The sequence below is a fragment of the Pleuronectes platessa genome, chromosome 4, assembly GCF_947347685.1.
Source record: "Pleuronectes platessa chromosome 4, fPlePla1.1, whole genome shotgun sequence".
Lineage (NCBI taxonomy): Eukaryota > Metazoa > Chordata > Actinopteri > Pleuronectiformes > Pleuronectidae > Pleuronectes > Pleuronectes platessa.
Genome location: NC_070629.1, coordinates 16496737 through 16520798, shown reverse-complemented (window position 1 = coordinate 16520798; position 24062 = coordinate 16496737). Strand labels below are relative to the sequence as shown.

General features: G+C 45.2%; 1 protein-coding gene and 1 long non-coding RNA gene across 2 annotated transcripts; one reads left to right on the top strand and one right to left on the bottom strand.

The window, feature by feature from the left end:
* Window positions 1-3531: 3531 nt before the first annotated feature.
* nr2f1a (nuclear receptor subfamily 2, group F, member 1a) lies at window positions 3532-12087 on the bottom strand. The gene is given in 4 exon segments (XM_053420346.1): window positions 3532-4775; window positions 8706-9233; window positions 10731-10973; window positions 10976-12087. Coding segments are annotated over 4 exon segments (1233 nt in total). The 5' UTR covers window positions 11163-12087; the 3' UTR covers window positions 3532-4500.
* Window positions 12088-19802: 7715 nt separating this feature from the next.
* On the top strand, window positions 19803-21090 carry LOC128438011 (uncharacterized). The gene is made up of 2 exons (XR_008338279.1): window positions 19803-19859; window positions 20140-21090. It is a non-coding gene; the product is annotated as an uncharacterized LOC128438011 (long non-coding RNA).
* Window positions 21091-24062: the final 2972 nt, after the last annotated feature.

Below are 24062 nucleotides of genomic sequence, written 5' to 3'. Positions count from 1 at the left end.
TACGCACGGGCATGCAAAGAACGCGCCCGCACACATACATTTAGAGGGACCTCACACGTATGTATAAAAAAAACCCTGCTGCCTATACAGTTGCGACAATCAATCGAAACTTGCGTGTGCGCACACACACGCGCACAGGGAGGTGCCCCTGGGATGCATCCCCTTATGTTACATTCACAACCAGGGATAGTTCATACCCTGCAGGGCTGCATTTGATCCATGGAGGTTGTCTATAAGGTCCGCGGACAGATCTCAGAGCAGCGCGTTATAATTATAAGATGTGGCTCTCTTCATTGACTGCGTGCAGCCAATACAACATGAAGCTATTTGCTCAGATATAACGCGCACATCTCCCGGGAATCCCTTTAGTTTATGGACATGTGTCCTCCCCTGTATGTATGCCGTTCCCAGCCATTTTGCAGGCTCGTGTGGATGAGGTGCGGGGCAGACGAGCGGCGCGCAGCACTTGTTGTCTGCTGCTGTCATCATTTTTACGCACAAGACACCATGAGAAATAAGCCGTGTCATACTTCACAGGGCCCCCCATTCATACGCGGAGCAGCTATTTGGAAATTGTTATTGTCTCAAACAACAGCATTTGTCAAATGTGACCGGGGAAACCAGGCTACTCTAAGTGAAATGAAGTGACGTGTAACGCCAATAGGACATTTCCACCGCTGCATAAAAACCCATTGGCTTGCATTGAGGGTTTTTTGGAGAAATAGGTTCGCTGACAACTCGGGATAATAAATGTTTCGCTTTCAGACAGATATCTCAAACGTGAAATCGCACCCAGCTGCTTGTGTAAAGCAAACAAATAGCCCCCTCGTGTTAGGAGTCCTCCACTTGTGGTTTGATGAATGAAACCAGACAAAGGTAAATGGTTATTTAACTCATTTCGTACTAACACTCTGGTAACCGGAGTTTCCGAAATTACAGACACCAATGGGGCCTATAGTGTGCCACATATCCATCTCCTTTACCCACCGCAGTCACAGTGCAACCTGACGGTGCATTTACTCTGCACTTTGTTCCTCATACATTTCCCTTTATTTAATTCACTATGGGCACTAATCATGTTGTCATCACATCCGAGGATGATAAACGTCTGGTGGAAAAAAATAAAAATAAAAATAAAGATGATATTTGAAGCGTATTGTTTCAATATTTGAAGTGTTGCGTAACGCACTTATTTGAGCTTCTGTCAGAGTGGAGACAGTTGAAGATGGTCCACAGCCCAAATAGAAAATATCTCTTTTCCTAGAGTCCTCTTGTGCTTTAGCTTGTATCGCCTAGCCAGAAATCGTTAATTAGGAACACATGCCACAATTCCACGTGTTTTTGAACTATTGCTTTATATAGCCCGAAGTGTAACAATTGTGTAACAGAATGCTCTCAGCGAGAGGATAAAAGATAGTTGCTCTGGAGGGATTTAGAATACATTATGTGGAGACAACTGGCTGAAAGCTGCGTTTAATAACCCAGCAAACAATTTAGTCCAGATCTGCACAGAACAACCCGGACCTGGGCTGTTTGGGATGATGGCCACGGTGACGCCATATTCATCCTCCTTGAAAATTTTTAACAGACATTTATTCTCACTTGCTGCCCAGGAAAATATAAGAAACAGACAAACAAGCTAAATAATTAGTGAGCTTCAGTAATTGTCCGTTGTAAGATTTGATGGTTTTGTGTCTGTTTATTTATTTTTAATGAAATTCAGCATGTCGTGGCTCCAGTGTGACGCAGAGAGAGGGCCCGGGTTTATTCTGCAACTTGCACCTGACTGGCGGCTGCAGGGGGGGGGGGGGGATTCTTTTCCACCATAACGATATAACCTGAAGAAATACCACATTTGTGTTCGTGTAGTAAGCAACATCAAGGCTGCGTGACAACTGACCCGCTGCTGCACACTGCGCAGACTGGAGGGCTAACAGGTACAATATGTCACATTAATCACGAGAGTAAGAAACTGTGTTCTTGTGAGGGAGAGAGAGAGAGAGAGAGAGAGAGAGAGAGAGAGAGAGCATCTGAGGACAGCCTGACGCACAGACCCATAGCATCACTCCAACCAGCGCCCACTGTAATGAATGCCTTAATACTGTAGCCTCAGTCTGAACGAGACAAGGCAACGCAAACAAATAACCCACGGGCACAGATTCCCCTCCCCCTCTATCCTACGAGGCAGATAACAAATATGGCGTTTTGAAATTCAGCCTATGCTATACATGCAGTTCTCCTCCTGTCCTCCTGGCCCTCGCGCAGAGGAAGACGTGGGCAATATGGCGCACGAGCAACACGTCCGATGATGAAGAGGGGACGACTAACAGGCAAATGTAATAATTGTCACACCGAAACCCCATTTTCTCCTTCTTCGTAGCGCCCTCCAGTTTATCACATTTAACACTGGAAGGTGTGAGTGAGTGTGTGTGTGTGTGTGTGTTTGTGTGTGTGTATGTAACGACAGGGATGGATAGATGGATCCAGGTCCATAACTGGGCTTCGTCATTTGCGAGTATGGAGACACATAAAGAGGGGACGAACACGCACGCACAAGCACACGCACACGCACACACACACGCACACACTGAGACGGACCAATGCAAGGACACAAACTCCATGTAACCCATCTAACACATTGAGGACTTATCGATGTACTCATTACACTCTAAATGTATCAGGCAAAGCCAAGGCCACATCTCTCTCTGTCTTTGCATCACACGCGCACACACACGCACACACAACACAAACACGTTTCCCCTCTAAATTGTGTCTGCACTACCTCCCTCCATAGTCTCTCTACCTCTCTCTCTCTCCTTCCTCCTCTCCAGTCCCACACAATGCATCACACTCGGTGTTCCTATCGACTGGCTTACATGCTGTAAAATACATTTTCCAGATTGATCACGCATATCACAGCAGCTTTGCAGCGGGGCCTAACCCTTTTGCCAAACGACGCCCACATCAATACCGAGCCATGCACTATCAAGGCGGTGCGTTTTTTTGTGCTTGAAAGAACAGGGGTGGAGAGAGGGAAAGAGAGAGAGAGAGAGAGAAAGAGAGAAGGGGAATATTGTTTGGTTTGTGGAGAATCACCTTGATTAAGCCACAGGAGGTAGGACAGAGGTGGCTCTGTGTGGTGCGCAGGCTTCCCTCGGCTGTCTGGGAAAAATATTAAACATGAATGCGCTCGCAGGTTGGCACCGGGCTCATTGCTGTATACGGTTCCTCGCAGCCTCTCCTCCTTTGTGCTCGCATTGCAAGTTATGTCAGTGAGTTTGTGGAAATATAAGGCATGCACGCGTCGTGTAATTACCACTCTTAATCCCGTCTAGCACCTCGTTTTCACTGGTAGGTATAATGGAGGTAAACAGTGGACTCAGAATTAGGTGCAGGGCATCGCAGGGTACAGACTCGACTGTATGTTGGCTGCACGTTAACGCTTTTTTTCTCACGGGAGCCACACAGAGTATAACAAGCCCGAGAATCTTGACAATTGCTTCCAGGAAAATGCTTGAGAAGGAGACATCGTTGCCTATTTCTTTTTTTAATAGTACAGTCACCATCACACAACTTCATCAACCGACCCTTCTGCAAAAAGCTGCATCATGGAGTAAGCAAATTGAAGGCAACAACCAATAAAATTCAAGAAACAATGAAAATTTCTTCCAAGACGAAACAAACAAAATGTATTTTGAAATGATATATTAAAAGTGCTTTTGATTTTCATGTCTCTCCTCTTTGACTGATGATCGACTCCACGCGCATTCGTGGCCTGGGGGAAAGGCGCCCCAGACGGTCCTCTCAGTAAAAATGTCCTGGAGGTCAGTTTGCTGCTGCTGCGGTTGCAGGTCCATCGCATCGATTAAGGAAAAAAAAAGTTCAACCATCAGTGTTGATATTGTCATAGCGATTAGACTGTTTCTTATTTGTCTAAATTTCTTTATTTTTCTGTTTTTAAATTCTCACTTCAATTTTAATTCTTGGAGAACATAGCTTCGACAACATATATCGCACTCATTATAAGAAGCAAAAGGTTATATCAAAAAATTATTAGTATAGAATCACAGAAACCCTGGTTTAGAACCAGAAAAAATACAAAACAGAGAGGTACATAGACACAGGACAATTCTTATAATTGCTTGGAAACATTATTTTCCCGCTAAGTCTTGATTCTTTTTTTCTTACTGCGCATATGATGTTTTTCATTTTATTCGTATTTTTTACCAAAAAAAAAAAAAGGAAAATAAAGACTAGTATTTTACAAAATGAAGAGTATTGTTCTTGAAGATGAGGGTGGGTTTACACAGGCGTAAAGTCCAGTTCCGATATTTTCTGTACATTATGTATTCCATCACAGTCCCCGAAGACAGAAAAAAGTTATGTCTTCCAAGTTTCTCAGAAAAGGTCCTATATATAGTCTTCTTGGAGGAGGATGGGCGGAGGGGCGCAGAATTTTGGTCCTTTTTTCCCTCTCTTTTTTCCACTTTCATTTTAGGATCATTGGATGGACATGTAAGGCCAGTTGAAGCTGCTCCCGGATAATAGCATATCCCGGATGAGGGTTTCAATAGGAGTTTTACCTACCAAGCGGACGAAGAACAGCTGCTCGATTACCGAAGAGGAGACGGTGCGCAGAGAGGGCAGCCGCAGCAGGAGCTTCCCAAAGCGGCTTGGCTGGTTCGGGTACTGGCTCCTCACGTACTCCTCCAGGGCGCACTGGGATTTCTCCTGGAGGCTCTCGATGTGAGCTGCGTCCGACAGGCCACAGGCGTCTGTGGAACACACACACACACAAAGAAGACTGTGGTTAGATTTGTCAATTCCCTTAAAACCCCTAGGTACATCATGCTGTGGGAAAGAAGCTGATTCTGACATGACTTTATTTCCCCTCAAACTTCCACATGTCCAGGAACAAACAGGAAACAATATGTGTGGAAGTCAAATGAATTATTAAAATTATATATATTTAAATATATCAGTTTATTATGTCACCAAACACCCAGGAAAGCGCGCAGGGCTGGAGAGAAGCAGTGACATGAAAAACACAACTCACTTTTTCCATTGTAATTATTTAAAAAGTTAATGCATTTAAATACGCAAACCCACGTGGTCATATATGTATTTTTTAGCCTCACGTGGAGCTTAACTCTGCCTAGGAGCACACTTTGCCTTCCCCAATTTACATCCTGCAGAAGTACTCTGGTTATCATTCAACATCAGCCTTTACGTGCTATTGACAAAGTGGAATGAACAAACACACTGGCCAAACATGCTACATCACACTGAGCCAGTGGGACCGGTGGGACTGTCATACAGAGCAAACAAGCGGCTTGCTGCTGGACAAGGGCTTTGCACAACACTGGGGAGGATAAATATATATCTGCTGCTGTCCTCGTACAACAGTCAACACGAATATGCAGTTAAATGCAATGGAAACGGTGTTGAGGAGGGGGGGGGGGGGGGGGGGGGTAGAAGTGATAGGGCAGGGTGGCATATAGTGCAGCTCCAGGCCTGAAGGCCGCTGCTCTTCATGTCTGGACTCTGGGGATTCAAGTATAAGGAAACACAAACGGCACTGATGAATCTGAAATTACACTGGATGTAATGTGACCTAATTACTCCGCGCGTAAGCTGTTAAGTCATTTCGCTGCTCTTCTCTCCATAGACCAGCCTTGGCCTGTTTTTCCCTCCGTGGAGCCTATAGGACACGGGGCCGCTGGAAGCAATCACATTTATTAACAGGAGGTGAAGTCAATTGTCGCGCACAAGCGACATAAAACGTCAGAAAATGTGCAGCGGCTCAGGCGAGGCCGTGCGTTTTGGTGCTCACCGGCGGGCTGTGCACAGCCACGCACCGATATAGACAAAAGCATAAAAGGCTTGTTAGTGTATTACAGTGTTTCAGCCTGTTTTTCACACAGCCCAAGCATGCGTGTTCTACTGCTTATAAACTGCTGTAAAGGCAAGCAGCATAACCGCTGGTGTCGGCTGTATGGTCCCACATGGAGTCCCAGGCAGTCCTTAAGAGATTCTGTATTGAGCTGTGCTTTTTATTCCACAAACGACACAGGGAAGACAGCTTTAGCTTTCAAGCACCACATTAAACACCGGGCAGATGCTTTTAAGCCTATTCGCGATTTTTCTCAGTGGTATAACTCACTGTGGCCAGACACAATAACCTTATGAACCCGGGGCAACGCGGAGATCTCGGGGTGATTTAGTGTGACCTCCGTCCGGGCCGGTCAGCGCCCCCACGTATGCAAATCCCCCTGTGGATTAACGCTGAGTGTCCCTTTTTAAAATCCACAGCGATCGATAAGGCGGAAATTAATTACATTTGGAGATTTCTCTTGTAAATTATCAAACTTGGCACGACTGGTGCAACTCAGCGATACGTGGGGAGTTCAAAGCGACGCGGGGCAGGGGCTGCAGTTGAATGTATGTGTCAAGGGAAAGCTGGTCAAAGACACCCCATAGTTCTCCATAAGGCCTGCCTGCAACCCTGCACCCCACAGCCCTCAATAGGCTGGGACATGCGAACAGATAGCTTCCAGATTTGCAAACGACTATTTCTGCTGGGAGGTTGGCTGCAGCAGACACATGTGGATAAGAAGTTAATGTAAGACAATGAACCTGAACTGTGCTGAAATAGAGTTTTTGCCCGGTTACCGTTATTTACGCCCAAAACACCCGAAAGGTCTGGTGTCATTAAAGGCAAAACAATTCCACCGCGCTGCTGGCAGTGAGCCACGTGACTTGTTATAGCCAACACCAGTATTAGCCCACCAACCTATAACTAAGTGATGTGTTAGAAATACATGGAGTTCAACGTTAATGTGCGTATGGAGTTTCTCTGGGTGTAGTCTGCGGTGAGTTACTGATGCGCCGTGCGTTAGGAAAATATGGTCAAATGTGTCAGTGCACGAGGAGATATTACAGGAAGAGCGCACTAATAGAGAGTAAAGTGAATTTAAGAGGCTGTCGTGTTCCTTTAGGACGGCCGCTTGGGGAAAATACGCACTTATTTGTGTTAAAACATATATTTACGTGTCAGTTAGCGTTCAAAATGTTGGGGTGTCAAATTAACTTCCAAACCCCCGAAACTGAAAGTAGTTATTGTGGCTCCTGAAACAAAAAATAGTAAAAATACAAACTCTTCTAACTGTTGGAAAAACCTATGTGATATTCGACTTAATGGAACAATGAGCATTGAAAGTGGTTTGGTACAATCAGTGTGTTCCTACTTTCCAGTTTGGGGAGAACTCAAAGAACTAACTTAATTCTAATTTAGATCCTCATTACATTGAACTTATAATCACCTATACACTGTTTGACAATTTTATAGAATTATATGAAATACTTTTTTTAAATAATATAATATAATATAATATAATATAATATAATATAATATAATATAATATAATATTAAAACACTAGAGTAATGTATTAATGTGTAGATTCCCGTGACAATAAGTAGTAAACAATAATAATTGAAATATGCTTGAATACAAGTGTAACAACCTTCAATATAAATTTGAGTTGAGACGCTAGGGATATTGAAAGTGGGAATTATTTGATTAAAAATCCAAATCTGAAAACTACATTAAAACTTTTTATTTTATCTAGAACGTGTCCAATTATAGATTATGTTCGTCCGTATTACAGAATTTTGTAATGGGCCAAATACGAGACTACGAGGTATAAACTTCGAGATAAGTTCACAAGTAGTTTGGGGCCTGTGAGTGAGTGAATTAGGACTTTTCCTCTTCCTCCCCATCATCACAGGACTCCCCTGACATACCAGGCCTAATGGCACCAAGTGTACACAACCCTCTCCGAAATAGCATCTAAATTACGCACCGAGAGTAAATGAGGACCTTTAGGACCTTGCCATCAATTATGCTATCAACAATCTAGGTTACTTTTGAAAATTACTGCCGGTGACTTTTGAGAGCGTGCGCGCGAAGAGGAACAATCCTCACTTACGGGGGAAATTAATAGGTCACCTAAGACGAATCTATAAACCATCTATAGGCGACAGCAGCGTTACACCGCGTCCTGCAGAAGCGATGCGCTGACATATGATTCAACTTCCATCAGTCTTTTTGATCTCAGTCTGCTAAGGATTATTTCCTGCCCCCCTAAGACATGTGTTTGTGCACGCAAAACAAGGATAAAAGCACGCGACAACACTCATAAACGCATCAGCTGTCATAAATCACTGCAGTGATGGACTACTTCATCTTTACGCACAATTATTTGACACCTGTTCCAAAATTTATGGACGCGAACCTACACTCTCGCTCTGAGCTTCGACGAGTCCGAAAAACTTTATCTGAGTAATTATAAAATATTTACACCTATGAGACTGTCAGTTGTCACCTATTTTAAAAAGCACTGAAGTGACTGTTACACTTAAAACCTGACGCGCTCGCTCAATCTGGATTTGTTTACACGTCTTATGCTGCGGCTACAACTGACATGGGAATGCATGTAAGTGGATATGTAGCAAGCTGTTTACAAAATAGCTATTCCATCGGCAACACAAACATCTCGTAAAGTCAGATTTGTGACCAGCGTGTCTTTGACAGCCACCTCCCTGATGCCACCGTGTCCCGCTCCTCACTCCCACTAACCCTGAGTGTAACTAGGCCTCATTTGATTATAGACATGTTCCTATGTGTGACATGTTGGACACCCACCTGATGTGAAAAGCACGATGGCCTTCAGGCAGCTGTACTCTGCCGAGTCTACGTGCAGCGTCTTAAGCTTCTCCACTTGCTCCTGGAAGATCCGGATGTGATCCATGAAAGCCACGACGCGGTCCGCGGACATCGGGGAGGCGTGGAGGCCTGCCGCGGCGAGCAGAGGGGCCACATGCAGGGGCATGGAGCACTGGGCCGCGTTAAGCACAAACAACTCGCTCCACGTCAGCCTGAGAAGGGACACCTGGTCGGTGATCTGCAGGTCGGGAAAGAAAGGGATGTTTCTCGCCCACTCCACGGCGCTGAAGAGCAAGCGAGCAGCCAGCTCGCAGATGTTCTCGATGCCCATGATATTGTTGGGCTGCATGCACTGGCTCCCGTAGCGGGACGTCGGGTAAGGCTCGGCCCGCAGCAATAACGAGATGTATCCGGACAGATAGCAGTGGCCATTCAGAGGGTCCCCGTTCGTCAGCGCGTACTGGCCTGGGTTGGGCTGGGTTGGAGGCATTCGTCCTCGCTGAACCGCTAACAAAAAGAAAGAGAAAAAGAGGAAATGTGCATCCAGGACTGATAAACATTGTTCATGAGTGTTACAAGAGTCCTGCAGGCTACAGCTTGTGTGCTTCTGCTCACTGAAACGGCATGCACACAAATCTAAATTCTGCACGCTTCTCTAAACATATCGACTAGTATGTGCTGTCTGTACGACTATATTATTCCAGATTATGTTATCGACAACGTAAATATCTCATCACAACAGATGTGCTGTGTTCCTCAACCTAAACAGTGACAGCATTTGTATTTAGGAACGCAGGCTACATGGGCTGGGGGCAGAAAAATGAAAACACAACCACTTTTTCACGGAAAACACAAACACACACACACACACACACACACACACACACACACACTTTCTTTAGCCCTAAAGTAAAATTGCCAAATTATTAGTATCAACATTTTGAGGCACGAGAGCCTATTGCATTCGGTCGCCTACTTCTTTACTTTAGCTCAATATTTTTCTTGGTTTTTGTTAATTTGAATAATTATCTATCGTGGTCAAACATATTATAAATAGGATTGATAATTACAGCTGAATGCAGCCACATTTGTACATTTTGGCCACATCAAAGGATCAGCTGGGAATAAAAGGATTCCAGCCATTGTTTGGTATTAAAATTAAATATTAATGTAAGTCAGGGTGCGTTATACGTGGGCTTGCAGCGTGATGCCACAAACAGTGGATTTTAAATGAGGGATGTTTGCATAAATTGGAATCAAACACTTAACGTGGGGAGGAAAGTTGTTCCACGGCCTGTAATACACCAGGCAAAACAATTAGCCATGAACAACTTCAGCGGCATTATTCAGTGTCTGGGCTGTCTAGTCTGCACAGGGAGCTGGAGACAGACGTGGGGTTTGGAGGGTGTGCATTTTACATGTACACACACAGATCACAAACCCCACTGTACGATTATAAATAAGTTAGCTGCACATACTTCTGAAAGGGACTATTCGCCCTGCACACACACACACACACACACACTCTCTCTCTCTCTCACACACACACACACACACACACACACACACACACACACACACACACTCACACACACACACACACATACACACTTTCGCACAACACCTCTTCTGCTCTAAAACCTATGCGTAAAACGGCCCTGTTATGAGCGGAATGCCCGTGTTTGATAATGGCAGCGTTTAGTCTGCAAGAAAAAACAAAATGAAAGGGTCAACCCGACGAGCCGCTTTGTTCGGGGCGACCCGCATTCACCAGCATAACTGCTGTGGCTGGGCTGGCCTTTTACCCTCCTCTCACACACAGACACACACAGAGACTCACCATTCATGCAAACATCCCTCAAAAACATGGATGGAGTCTGCAGTATGCCCAGCCGTGTAGCCTGTGACCTTAATGCAACATGGCAGCCCTGTACGTCTGCTGCTAGGATGCGTAATCATGACTGGGTTTAAAAAATATGTATTAATATATGTATATATATTCACCTTCCCGACGCATTCCCACTTTTAAACATTTCTTCAGCCGGCAGTATTGGCACTGATTTCGGTGGTGCTGGTCAATGGGACAGTTCCTATTGGCACGACATGAGTATGTTAAGTTCCTCCGTACACTCCTCTTGAAGAAACTTTTGCATCCCTCGCAGGTGAACTGGCCATAGTGTTTGCCGCTCGATTTGTCTCCGCAAACCACACATTCAATATGCTGCTGACTCTGTCCAGAATTCTGACTCCCCTTTTCCCGGCGGTCCCCGGCGTGGACGGGGGTCCCGGCTGGCTGGGGGTCTGCGGAGTGTGCGGCGCCGCTGACGCCGCCTGCTGCTGCTCCCTCGCCGGCTGAGTTGCTGGGTTGGGGCCGCTCGGAGGTCCTCCGGCCACGTCTTCCTGCGGATCTCGCCACACGCTAACTACCATTGCCATATCTCGGCCCCGGAAAGTGCTATAAAGCGAAATGATCGCCGGTGTTTGTGAAGCGAAGAGGATTTCGGGCAAAAATAGATCTCAGACAGACGGGGCAGTGCAAAGTCAAATCGGAACACGCAATCTCTTACGGGGTAAAGAGGGCGAGCGGAACGCGATCAATACATTCAAAATACAGGAGAGCGATTGAATAGGCACCGATCAGGATATGCAAGTATCGGGAGGCCAGTTCCAAGGTATATTGCAGCCAGCCATTCAGGAATCCCTAATCTTGTAGGAAAGCCAGAGTCCAGACGCAGCAAATTGCAGTTTGATACAAAATAGCCACAAAGGAAAAAGGCAGGAGCGATTCACATGGACGCAGGAGCGAGTAAAAAAAACCTTTTGCTGGAAAGCCGCGATCCAAAGTGCTGCGGAGATAAATTCCTTTCTCTTTTCTTCCCCTGGCTCCTTTGCGCTCCGGTCTTCGCCGCACGAGAAGGGAGGAAAAAAAACTGGAGAGCCGGATTTTTTTTTACATGTATATTCTTTAAATAAACCTCATCATCTCGCCCAGCAGCAAGAGGAGACCGCGTCGCCGAATGAAGTGCCCATGTATAGTTTCGCCTCGCTCCGGCAGGAAGAACGCAGACACGAAGAGGAGAAAAAAGCTTTTGAAAAAATCAAGAAGCGGCAGAAGAGGAAAAACAGCAACAACTAATAGAATATGCAAGAAGAAGGAGAGACCCAAAAAATGAATGCGCTTAAACGGGAGGACCAGCAGAGCAATGTTTCCGAAACGGGGGATCTGCGCGAATGTCTGTATATAGTGAACTTTGACACTACTATTGAAACTGACACGTTTCTATGGAGATCGCTGCGCCTTATATGGTGCTCATGTCAAGGAGCCAAGAGAGGGGCTGCTGGAGACTGATAATCAAAGGCGACTGACTGGCCAGAGCCCTGCATGGAGGAGGAGGAGAGGAGGAGAGGAGGAGAGGAGGAGAGGGGGGGGGGGGGGGGGGGGCACGGGGAGAGAGAGAAAATGGGAGGCTAAGGTTATAGCCAAGCCCTCTCTGCCTCTCGATTGGTTAGTCCCCCTCTGTTCATTCACTGCAAAAAATGTCCATCCACCTAAGTCATTCGGGTCTCGCGTTGAAATCTTAAGAGAATATTATTTCTCTCTGAAAAAAAGTCCGAAAATGTGCAGTCCTGCGAATCCCACCGGTTCCCCGCCGCAGCTCGAATCTGTAGGTTTTTCCAAGGAGTCGATTTCTTGAAATAAACGGCGGAGCGCGCGGGGAGATTCCGTTTTCTTGTTACAAAAATGAACACTTGATGCAATAACGCTCACAATGATGAGTGCAAGTGGAGGCAGCTCGAGCCCGACGGAGGATTCAGGCTCCTGGTTTGGGTAAATCCAAGGTTTCCCGACTCAGCGTTGCACCGACTCGCAGCCGAGGATGGATATTTTTTATAGTGTTGCCATGTACGACTGGAGGGGCTGGGGGGGGGGGGGGGGGGGGGGGGCTCTGACAAGCACAATTTACATTGAGCTCGCCCCGCGCTGCTATTTACTTTGAAACCTGATTAGTATGGGCCGTCTATTGTCACCAAAAAGAGGAAGAAACCCTGGATAGAATAGCTGAAAAAGCGGGGTAAAGGCAATAGGGGGGGGACAAAGGTTTTTTACGCACGACAAATATACAAAAAAATGATAAAAGAACTGTGCGCGGCGACGAAAGAAGGACTCTGGCTCAGAAATTCCCCCAAAGTTTCAAAAATGGGTTGTCTGAGTCCAGTATCTTTATTATAGAATTGACGGGTGTCATTATTGGTCTGAAGCGGATTTATATTTTCACACGTTGTTTTGTCTTTGGCATGCGCATTGCGGTAAATCCTTGTCTGTAATCGGCACAGTCTCGCTGATTAAAACTTACAATTTAGTTTAAAGGAGCTTATAAAGGGAGGAAAAATGTCAATGGGAAGACTGATGCATGAAAGAGCGTGTTATACAAACGGGATGCCGTGCCAGCGGCCGGAAATCTCTATAAATAGCCGGAGCAATAAGCAATATTCAATAATTACCGAGGTCCTATAGTCTCCACAATCACTGCGCTGGTGTCACATTATGTCTTAATAATGACAGTAATTCAAAATCATGTGAAGTTGCTGAGAATTTGCATGGGGGGATTCCGGCGTTTTTGTACCAGGGCTTCTGCAGGCTGGCTGCCTCTCCAGCTCTGAAATGTCTGGATCGCGCTGCCATCTAGCGTACGTTGTACAATTACAGCCTCGTGTTAATGCATGCACAAGTCATCAAACATGAATTGTTTTAACTTAAAAGTTGATCTAGGAAAATGTAAACGTGCCGAACATTTTGCGCAAAGGGCTCCTCTTGTCCTTATTTGGACTTATTGTGCAAAAGTGCAATATTTTGTATGTTGGGGACGTGTAACCAGGAAAAAAGTTGAAAAAGAACAGCAATAAAGATAGGTTAAATTACAAGGGAAATAAAAACTGCCTCAAAAGTGCATTACTCCTTTTGGCTACACTTGATTTACGTGGAACATAGAGGCGAAAACGCTGTTTTTCTTTAATCACCAAAACATTGTAATACACCGTGTTGTAATAATGGAATATGCATTGAAAATACACGAAGTTGCTGTTGAATATAAATAATCAAAGTGTCTGCATACAGATCTTTAAGCACACAGAGATATTAGCAGATACAATGGAGCGCAAATATGCAAGTGCCCCCTTTGGAAAGGCATCGGAGGGATGGGTTGTTTTTTAAGTATTCAACATGAGAGCTCTCTCTCCCGTCCCTGTCTCGGACACTCCACTGGAAACTCCCCGGCCATGTGTCCGGCTCTTTGAAAAGGTGAAACCAATAAGATTAAATCGGACAAAGAATTTTTTCCCCCTTCTTCCTCCGTAAGTGTATCATTAAGATTTAACTCCACAGATTGGGAAAAAGGGGGCTCCGCGGGAGAAGAGAGGAGAGTGGAGAGCGAGGGGGGCAGCGAAGAGGGAGCAGGGTACAGAGGCTCTGATAGAAAGCTGGGGAGCGGCGAGGGAAAACGGGGAGAAAGTGGACAGGCAGCGGGACGTGGACGGGAGGAGAAGCCGCAGCAGAGGCGCCGATGAGCAGCGGAGGAGCAGCTTTTTACACCTGGATCAAACCCCGGCACAGATCAGGCAAGTACGCGTCTTATTTCCACACTTCTCCATGCGCTCGGAGCGCGCGGCTCCCTGCGCAAAGCTACTCCTCTGCGCGCGGCTCCACATGACCGTTAAACTCCAAACCCGGCAGCCGACCCGGGCACATGCACAACTTTTTTAGCTTTCTGTACTGGGACAGTCTCATCCTGTCTCCACTTTATGTCCCATTTAGGGGAGACTCTGTTTTCCAGCTGATTTGTGCATCAGATAGCAGTCATGTTATTACAGGCTGGTTTGTTGTGGAGCCGCTGAACACGGGGACCTCTTGTTATTATTTTAATGCGCGTCCCGTGCACCTCACCTGCGAGGCTATTTGTTGTTGGAACACAAAGTTAAACGGAATCGATAGCAGCCGGTTTGTCTCGGCGATAGTGTCACCGGGTTTCAAGGCTGATGGAGGAGACCAGCCGCTGCCCATCTCCCAATACACTATTTACAAACTAGTAATACAAACAAATAAATAAAAAAGTCAATAATAAATTAAAATGAACTCAATTTAAATCTCACGCACAGTTATATTATGTGTGGAACAAGCAGCAGTGAGGAAATGTAGGATGACAAACAGGGGGATAGATCACAGCAGCATTATTAATATGAAGGGATCGTAATAAAAAATCAAAACCAAACGTAGAAACTAACAGTATTTAAAGGTTATTCAAGAACAAAGTGCTCGTCAAAGAACATTACATAATAACATTGACCTTAATCCTGTGCTTATTAAGTTCATGCTCATTAATAACCTAATTTATCAACCTGGGCCAAGTATTATTAATTTTTCATTACGGCTCTGTAAAAGAGTTTCTAAAAAGGAAACAACTCATTGTGAACATCACAGAAGAATTACATATTAGTATTGTTTTTTATTTATTTAACACGTCTCGCTATTGCGCTTCATATAGCAGCCGTCCTACACTGACTTTAATTCACTATGATGAAGTGAATATTCAGAATATTAAACTTCCAACCGACTTTTTTTATTTCAATCCAAAGTGAATAATCCACAGAAGGATTATGGATGATGAATTTCCTCTCGTGTGAAAGTTTCTACTAATGACTTTACAGCAAAAATATTTATGGGAATTAAAGCACACACACACACACACACACACACACACACACACACACACACACACACACACACACACACACACAGATACACACACACAAACAAATACGCAGTTTGGGCAAATCAGTGATGATCAGTGAGGGACTCCTCTGCTGTGGGACCTTGTGTTGCAGCTGTAATCCAGTTGAAACCAACAAGCAGCACTATCAGTTGGGAAAACACTGGGGTCACAAGTGCAAGGCCCCCCAATAAAACGATACACGAGCACGAGATCCCGTCAGAGAGAGAGAGAGAGAGACGTGAGACGATGCACGCGGAAGTTAGAGCGTTATAGATGGTGCAGGGCTCTATTTATCATTGATTGTGTGTAATCACATCAGGGTTATAACCACAGCGTATAGTCAATAAGACATTGCATTGGCTTAGAGGGTGAGCTTCGCTTTTCAATGGGGGCCTCTGCTCTGCTCGTCACCCACACACACACGCGCGCGCGCACACACGCACACACACACGGTGCTACAGGGTTCACACAGACTCAGCTGATGCTGATCCCTGCGACTTCAGCGTCTGTCAGCAAAATATTCAAACAAGTCAACAATGAAATACTAATAATGCGACGAGCAACTTGATGCGTGGATTTAAAAAGCAGCGTCAACACATCACCACGTCGCGTGCTGGATGTTTGACACCCATTAATAGTCCAATCGAGCACGTGAGGCAAAACTAACGCAGCTCTAAACCTCAATAACAACTTTACACATCATGTTGGACTGTGCTGTTGTATGGAGACGTTCACCATTACACTTATATTTAATAATAATAAATAAGTTACTTATGATATTTTGGCAATCAGCAACCTTTTGTAGAATATGATTTCTACTTTAAATTATATTCTTTTCCTAAATATGATAATTTCAGATGGCTGTAATATGGTATTATGGTGGTGTATAATAAAGACAAGGTGTAGATAGGATAGGTGCCACATTGACAATGAATGAACACAATACATAGGGTTAGTCCTTTGTCTTTCTTTTAACAATATGTTCTGAGTGTAGTTAGTTTTTACAGAAGTAAACTTTTGTTTGTTAGCACTGATCTTGCAGTGACATATTGATTCATACTGTTTTTATAATTAGGCTCAAATTAAATTAATCATGGAAATGAATTGATATTAAAACTTTCCACTTTAAAAACCAACAGTTATTTGACATGTATTTTTATTTTTAACTGGGAACCTGGAGTTTCTAAAGTGGAGAAACTTTTCTCTCAACACAATCGAAACCTATAAAGGGAGGACTTGAAGGAAATAAAGAAGAAGTGTGATTTTAACAGATGCGATGCAGGATAAACACGGACACACTCATATTTGGCCGAGTCCTAAAAAAGAAATCTAACTTATTCACATGTTTGAATTGGAGGGTTTTGTTGCTTTGAGTGTATGTTGAAAAGGGAGGAGGGGGATGAGAGAGAGAGAGAGAGTGTGTATGTGTGTGTGTGTGTGTGTGAGTGGGGGGGAGTGGGTGCTTCTTTTTTGTCCAAATCTGATCCCCAAATTATTCTGGGGGGCTCAGATTGGTGTGAAAGGGACGAGAAGGTCACTTGAAATCGCCTTTTATCCGCTAGTTTTTTCCCCTCTATGGATCAGCAACTTTCAATAGACATAATCTAATCGCTGTTAATGGAATGGCCATTCATGAGAAATAGTTGGAAATATCGCTGAGCCTATAGGCTGCAGCCATTTAAGACCGATGCGTCTAACAGGCAACAAGAGTTCACTAAATAGCATGGATATTAATTATGAGTGGAAACTCTGCTGTGTCTCTCCTAAGACTGGGGAAGTTTACATATTAAATTAAAAGTGTCAGATGCAAACAACAATCTGTTTACTAATGCAACTTTATGTGTAATAAAATAAAGCTGCTAATTCCTGTTATTTCATTATAACACTTTGTATGTTGTTTTTGTTAAAGTTATAATTCTGCCTGTAAGGAGTTTAGTTTAGCTGGAAAATTGCATTACCCTGTGAATCAGCTTGCTTCCTATGTAGATAGTATTGTTTAGGCTATTTCCTCATTATTTTTAATATGGCGTCTTCTCTCCAGAGACTTGAGATCCTTCACTTTCAGACGTGATGAATGAAAGTCTCTTTCCAGGCTTTTTTTTTTTTTGCATCCCACACTATAATTGAGGACAATAACTGCAATGACTTTCCCAATTAGGCTTGAGGTTGGATTGAAGTTAGAGGGACTGTCAGTTTATGCTATGGGCAATGGCTTTATTGCTCACTAACCATCATTTCTTTAGAGCCTATGTGCTAATTACTTTGGATGGTCCCTGAGACGGAGATTATAAATCCATTAGCACTCAAACCCTCGTGGTTGCACAGTGCAAACACTGTAATTTTGTAGCACACACACAGAAAAAAGAAAACCCAAAACCTTTCGCAGCAGAAGCTGAAGGGAGGCAGATTTTCACCGGCGTGTGCAGCCTCTTAGAGGGATCCACAGCGGACGGGAGCCTGGCGTGTATCAGTCAGCAGCTCCAGTGAAACACAGAGTAAAGTGAGCAGAACAGAGAGTGTAATGACAGGGGAACATGTTCTATCTGAGGGGGTTTGACTGCAGCCCCACGGCCGCTGATGAGGTTTCATACATGACTGTGTCAGCCTGACGCATCCTTGTGCGTCTTTTTAATGTTGTGGCATCTATAGAAAACCAGTAAAGTGCAGAGAAACCCCCCCCCCCCCCCCCCCCCAGCGCCTTGAGGAATAAAGTGAATTAAATAAATAAGACTGAATACCTGTTTGACTGCGTTTAAAAGGCAACATACAGAAAATACCGGGAGCTCAGATGGAGGGAGAGAGAGCGAGAGAGAGAGAGAAAGAGAGTGTGTGTGTGTCTGTGTGTTTGTAAAGGCATCTCACCCTTAAAGTAATTTATTTCAGGGAAACCGGAGGGCAAAGGTGGAATTCTTGAGAAATTCAACAAGGATAAGGGAGCTTTAGGAATTCTACACGCAGATTACCTTTCATCCCATCCTCACATTATCCGACAACACGCAGCAGAAATATAGCTGCATGACAAAAGGAGCCAGATCAGCCTCCGACGCAGAACAGAGGAGCACAAACAATTTTTTAAAAGGAAGTATTGCGTTTATTGAGGGAGGGGGCGGTGAGGTGAGGGGTGTCAACTCGGAGGAAGGTGTGATTTCAACAAGAGGCTGATGGGGTGACTTACACAGACGGGCCCTGTTTATAAAGTGTCTCGTCATTGTGGATAAAGTGGATGGCAGCTAAAAAGAATCTCCATTAATATTAATGACGCGTAAAAACGCACATCAGACAAAATATGAAAGTGCGCCGCACAAATCATTTACAGGGCTGCGTAAACAAATTCTCTTTTTTCGTGGATTTGTTGTTGGTCGTGTCCTGCAGTGATTCCTGACGCTCGGGTCAGAGTTTGACCTCGTTCCTTCCCCTTTTTCCTCACCCCCCACCTCCCTCCCCTTTTTCTGCGTCAACTTGTTTGGTTTAGGTTCTGACCAATCGTTACCTCAGCACTTCATTGTGAATTATGTTGTTGAAAAAAACTGAAAGTGTAAAAAGAGAAACACCACACAGTGATAGAAATGTTTAATGTGGCCGACACATCATGATGCTGAGGCTGAATGATCGGAGCAGAGAAAACAGATATTTACTCCCCCACAAATTCTCACATACAATTAAAGGGAAGGGAAGAAAATGAAATTATTACTTTCTACATTGAGTAAACCTGTAAATATTTTGTGCCATTAAAGAAAATATAAAGACTATATACACATGATCATTCTAATCATCCTAAACAACTGTGACATATTATTATGCTGACATATAGCAGAAATTGTGTGAAATATAAATTCCACCATACACTTCTGATTGAAAGCAGTATTGAAGCTTTAACATTTAAACCAAAATACACCCCCCCCGACACCGTCTCTCACATCACACACACACGGACAAAAAAAACCTCTTGAGGTTTTGTGTCTTTTCTTTTTTCAAAGGGTGTGTGTCTGCAGTGTTTTGCGTGAGAGGGCACATGTGTGTGGAGAGACAGCGAAGGTGCGGAGGAGGTGCTCCTGTGTGTTTAGTGTCCAGACCTGGCAGATTGTGACCTTATCAATGTGAAACTCTTAAGATAAATTATTCATAGCACCTGTTTGATGTGTCCGGCCAAAGAATGACAAAAGGTGTACGATTTGAGATGCATCTCGAAAAGCCACGAGGATCAGCCGCTGTGACACTTCCGCCTGGTTCTCAAAGCCGGGAAAGAAGGAGGGACGCTGCATGTGAAAAAAATAAAAAATGAACAATTTGTCTCCTAACAGGGGCTGCAGGAGAGAGAGAGAGAGAGAGAGAGAGAGAGAGAGAGACCAGAGGACAGCCATGTGAAGTAAGTGCACGATAATAATCTCTCGCAGATGCTTTAATAAAACTCAACTGTAACTCAATCTACCATCTTCAGTTGTCAAGGTGTGGCGGCCCTCAGCCTTTGTCCCAACGCCATGTGACTCACAGGTGTCCAGTGGATATGTCGGTCACTGAAGTGGGCCACCCACCCTGACGCTGCCTGCGTTATCCTCCCTTTAATCTGGAACTGGAAGCAGAGGATGGTTGGATTCACTCAATACCAAATGTTAATACCAGGTGTGTGTTGTGTGTCTCCCTCGCAGAGAGAGCCGGGCGTCCACAGAGACACAGCGGGACGTGACGAAGACTGAATGCCGGGATGAGATGTAATTTATGGCGAGTGCCGTTTGATTATAGGGACAGTGATGGTGATACCACTGCTTAGTGGGAGTGTTGGGATCACTTAGCATGACAGCGACAATATACTTAATCACACGTGTGGTAAATGTGACATTAAAGGTATGTAGCCTAAAATAAAAAGGCAGTGTCAGGATGGAATTTAGGAGGCTGCCCTCTGTGAATTTCATTACTCAGATCAGATTTAGTTTTTTCATTAAGTATATCACACGTTGTTTATTGAGTAACACTGTAAATTCAACCAATGTCCCGATTTAGATCTAATAGTGCATTTAACTCAATTTGTACTCATCTTTTAATTTGACTTGTTTACACTGATTTTTCTGTTCTTTTTGTTCTCATAATTGTTTCATTTATAAACATGATCTTGATTTTTCAGAGTTTCGCAGAATGCTCTGAGGTGTGCAGAAGTTCAAGTTGTGTTCCAAATCATCACAGCTGTTATATTGGCACATGAGTGTTACTCCTCTTCACTTTGTTTCTATCGTCACACAAGTGAAGTTATGTGTATGGTTTGTACGATCCCTCCACTGTGTGTGTGTGTGTGTGTGGGTGGACATTGTTTATGCTTGTTTATGACTCATAATTTAAATCATATAGTCATTTATAGAGAAGACAAAGTTCTCACCTTGATAAATCCCCAGATTGCTGAAGTATAATAGATGCATTATAAAACCAGTCAACCCATTCTGTGGCACAATATATTAAGTTAATGCAACGTATCCGTATTTAATTTCTGTCAACTTTATTAAAATGGACCACGCTAACATAAACTAAAATCTCATATGGTTAACAACAAGCTATATTAAGTATAGCACAATCATAATAAACAAGCAACCTCAGCTCACCATTTTAAATTGACTTCATTTTTATGAGGTAATGATTTTCCATTCTGAACTCATAGTCCAAACTTTTTTTTACGCAGAAATAAATCCAAGTATCCTGGAACTCAAATTATATATATATATATTTTTTTCTTTTTTGGGAAACTGGCAGCGTATCCTTTCATAGCTAGAGGTCAACATAACACTCAGCGTTAATAAAACAAATATGACTGGGATGGATATTCATGATGATATATACAGATGTACTGCGCATGAGCTCGAATCATGTGTGAGAGAGTGTTGGAGGAGAGCAGAGAGGGAGACGCTCACAGACACTCACACATCTGTCTGTTGACTCGTCCCTGTGAGTGTGTGTGTGTGTCAGTTTCCCTCAGATGTTCCTTTTGACCTTTGACCCAGGAGTTGGGGTCAAGCCCTGACAAATGAGATGGTCGAGTTCTGGCCAGAACTGCAAACATTCCACAACAATCTCCTGTCCTCCTCCCCTCTCCTCATATCCGTCAACCCCCCCCCCCCCGCTCCTCTCACAACACGTCTCTTCCACGACCCAAAGAGAGAGCCGGAGAAAGTTCTTGTGTTTTTTGTTGCGTTTGCCGTGATAATCTCCGATCGCACAAACCTTTGAAATGGCGAGTCACAGTTACTGGTTAAACGTAAGCCCCTCGACATCTGCCCTGTTTACGGGAGGAGAGAAAACAACAGAGTGGATCTTAGCGGAGCGGCCGTGTTAAAGAGTGTGTGTTCGAGGAGCTTGTCGGTGATGTCAAGGATGAGAAATGTTGCTGTGTGGTTTTTTTACACATGCTGCTGGCTCTAGCATTTCCGGCAACATTTCTCACTCTGCCTCCCTCACACCATCCGCTCTGCTGCAATATCCCCCCAGTTTTCCATCCTTTCCCTCCCTCCCCTGCCCTCCCTCCCTGACCACTCTCGCTCCCTCTAACCTTCCCCTCCGCTGGCCCACCCTGCCCATCTCGACCTCTCCCTCCCTCTCTCTTGTCGTCCAGCACACCCCCGCCTCCTTTCTCCCCTCCGCCAACTATTTTCTCTGATTTTCTAACATGCCATTCCACAGAATGCTACCACCTGTGTCTCTAGGGGGGGGGGGGGGGGGGGGGGGGGAGAAGGGGGCTATTGGTATACCTCTTGAAGAAACTGGTTAAGGTAAGTGGCCCAACCTATTACAACGACATAGCAAATAAGGGCTTCGGCTGTTGGCTTTTTTTTTCTCTCCATGCACTGACCCCGGCTTCCTAAGCGTCACCACCCTCCATCGGAGCCGTATGGCTACAAGTCGCTGCTGTAAAAACACACCCAGTCACTATCAGTGAATGTCAGCACCGCAGCCAGAGTGCCACAGAGGAGCCTGGAGACCAACAAAGACCGACTGATACGGTCACACTGAACGAATCGTGCTCTTGAACTTGCTTTCATAATGATGTAATATCACTAAAAGCCAATGCAACGCAGCAGAGATCTTAATAAAAACACATCAATCTCGATATGTGTGTGTGTGTGTGTGTGTGTGTGTGTGTGTGTGTTTCTTTTCCCTCCTCGCTCCCAGTTGAACTGTGATATTATTTGATGTTGCCTGTTATGTGATTCATTGGAGGGTACAGCTGCTTCACATGGATCTTGGCCCGGACGGGACTGTTTCCTCACAGGGCGGCCGATCACGTGACTCGAGTCACATGGACAGATCCGGGCTCTAATTGGCCGTGCACTGGCGCATCACCGTGGCGAATGTGGGTGCATGTGTTTGTCTCTCCCGCTTTGTGTAGCGAAAAGGGTGGAATGTGCTTTAAGTGCAGTTTTGCGTTCTCAGGGAAGAGGGCAGTGAGCCTCCGATGTGCGGGTGGGCGGGGACACCTGGACATTGGTGTGCTGTGATGATGATCAACGATGCAAGGTGCAGCTGGGAATGTCAAGCCGAGAGTGGGATCACCGCGGGGTCTCACATTCCCCTGATTCGTCCCGTTCCTCTCTTCCCTTTTCACATCCTGGTTATGTCCACCCACTGGTGAACAGTTTGCTTCCTGTATAAGACTCTGATCGCTCTGTACCATCAGCCTGCTGGGGTCAAACCAGGAAGTAAAGTGATTGGCAACAGGGAAAATCTGTGTAGGCATACGTGTGTAATCACGGTCATGTCCATGGTTGTGTGTACGTCCCTGTCCTCCTCCCCCCCCTGCTCTGTATGTCCACAGGCAGCTCAGGGATGTAATGGAAGGGCTTAGAGCCACTTGATTCCCTGCCACCACCCACCGTTACCCCAGTGTTACTGTAGCACGGATGTCTTCCCCCTGTCCCCCAGGGCCTCGGCGGTGCCGCTCTCCCCCACCCACCCCTCCTCAACCAGCGTCACCCGCCAACCCAGCCCCCCCCCCACCCGACCCCCAATCCCTCCACCTCCCTCGCCTCGGCTCCCTGATTCAGTGTGTAAAAGCACCCCCTGAATGATGGATTACTGTGTCACCGCTGCCTGCGAAGGATTAATTTGTTTCATTGATTTCTCTTTAGGCAGAATGCCAGCGTCTGCCGCTTCCCACCTTTTCCCCAAGACTCGCAGCTGTAATAGACGGTAATGGCCTAAGACAAATCAACCCGTTTCTTGTAAAAATAGCACCAAATAACCCTCCCCACCTCGCAGCCTGCACTCTACTCACGAGCGCGTCGGGGGGGGGGGGGGGGGGGTAACAGTGGTGGCAGGATATCAGGAGGGGTGTTCGATTCATCCTCGCCCCTCCATCTCTATCACTCTATGTGGCTCTCCTTCCATACCGGCGTCCCTCCTTATCCAGTGCTGAGCCAGAGGAGACCATCCAGTCACTCGAACAAAGCCATAAGTCTGCCGTACTTACAGCTCCCTCTCAGGCCTTACAATGGATGGGTAATGGCAGCGTTGTCTGGAGGGGACTGTGGGAGTTAGGCCATTCTCTCCAGTAATGGAAGCAGTTACTGCCATTCCCTGCACACCTGCAGGA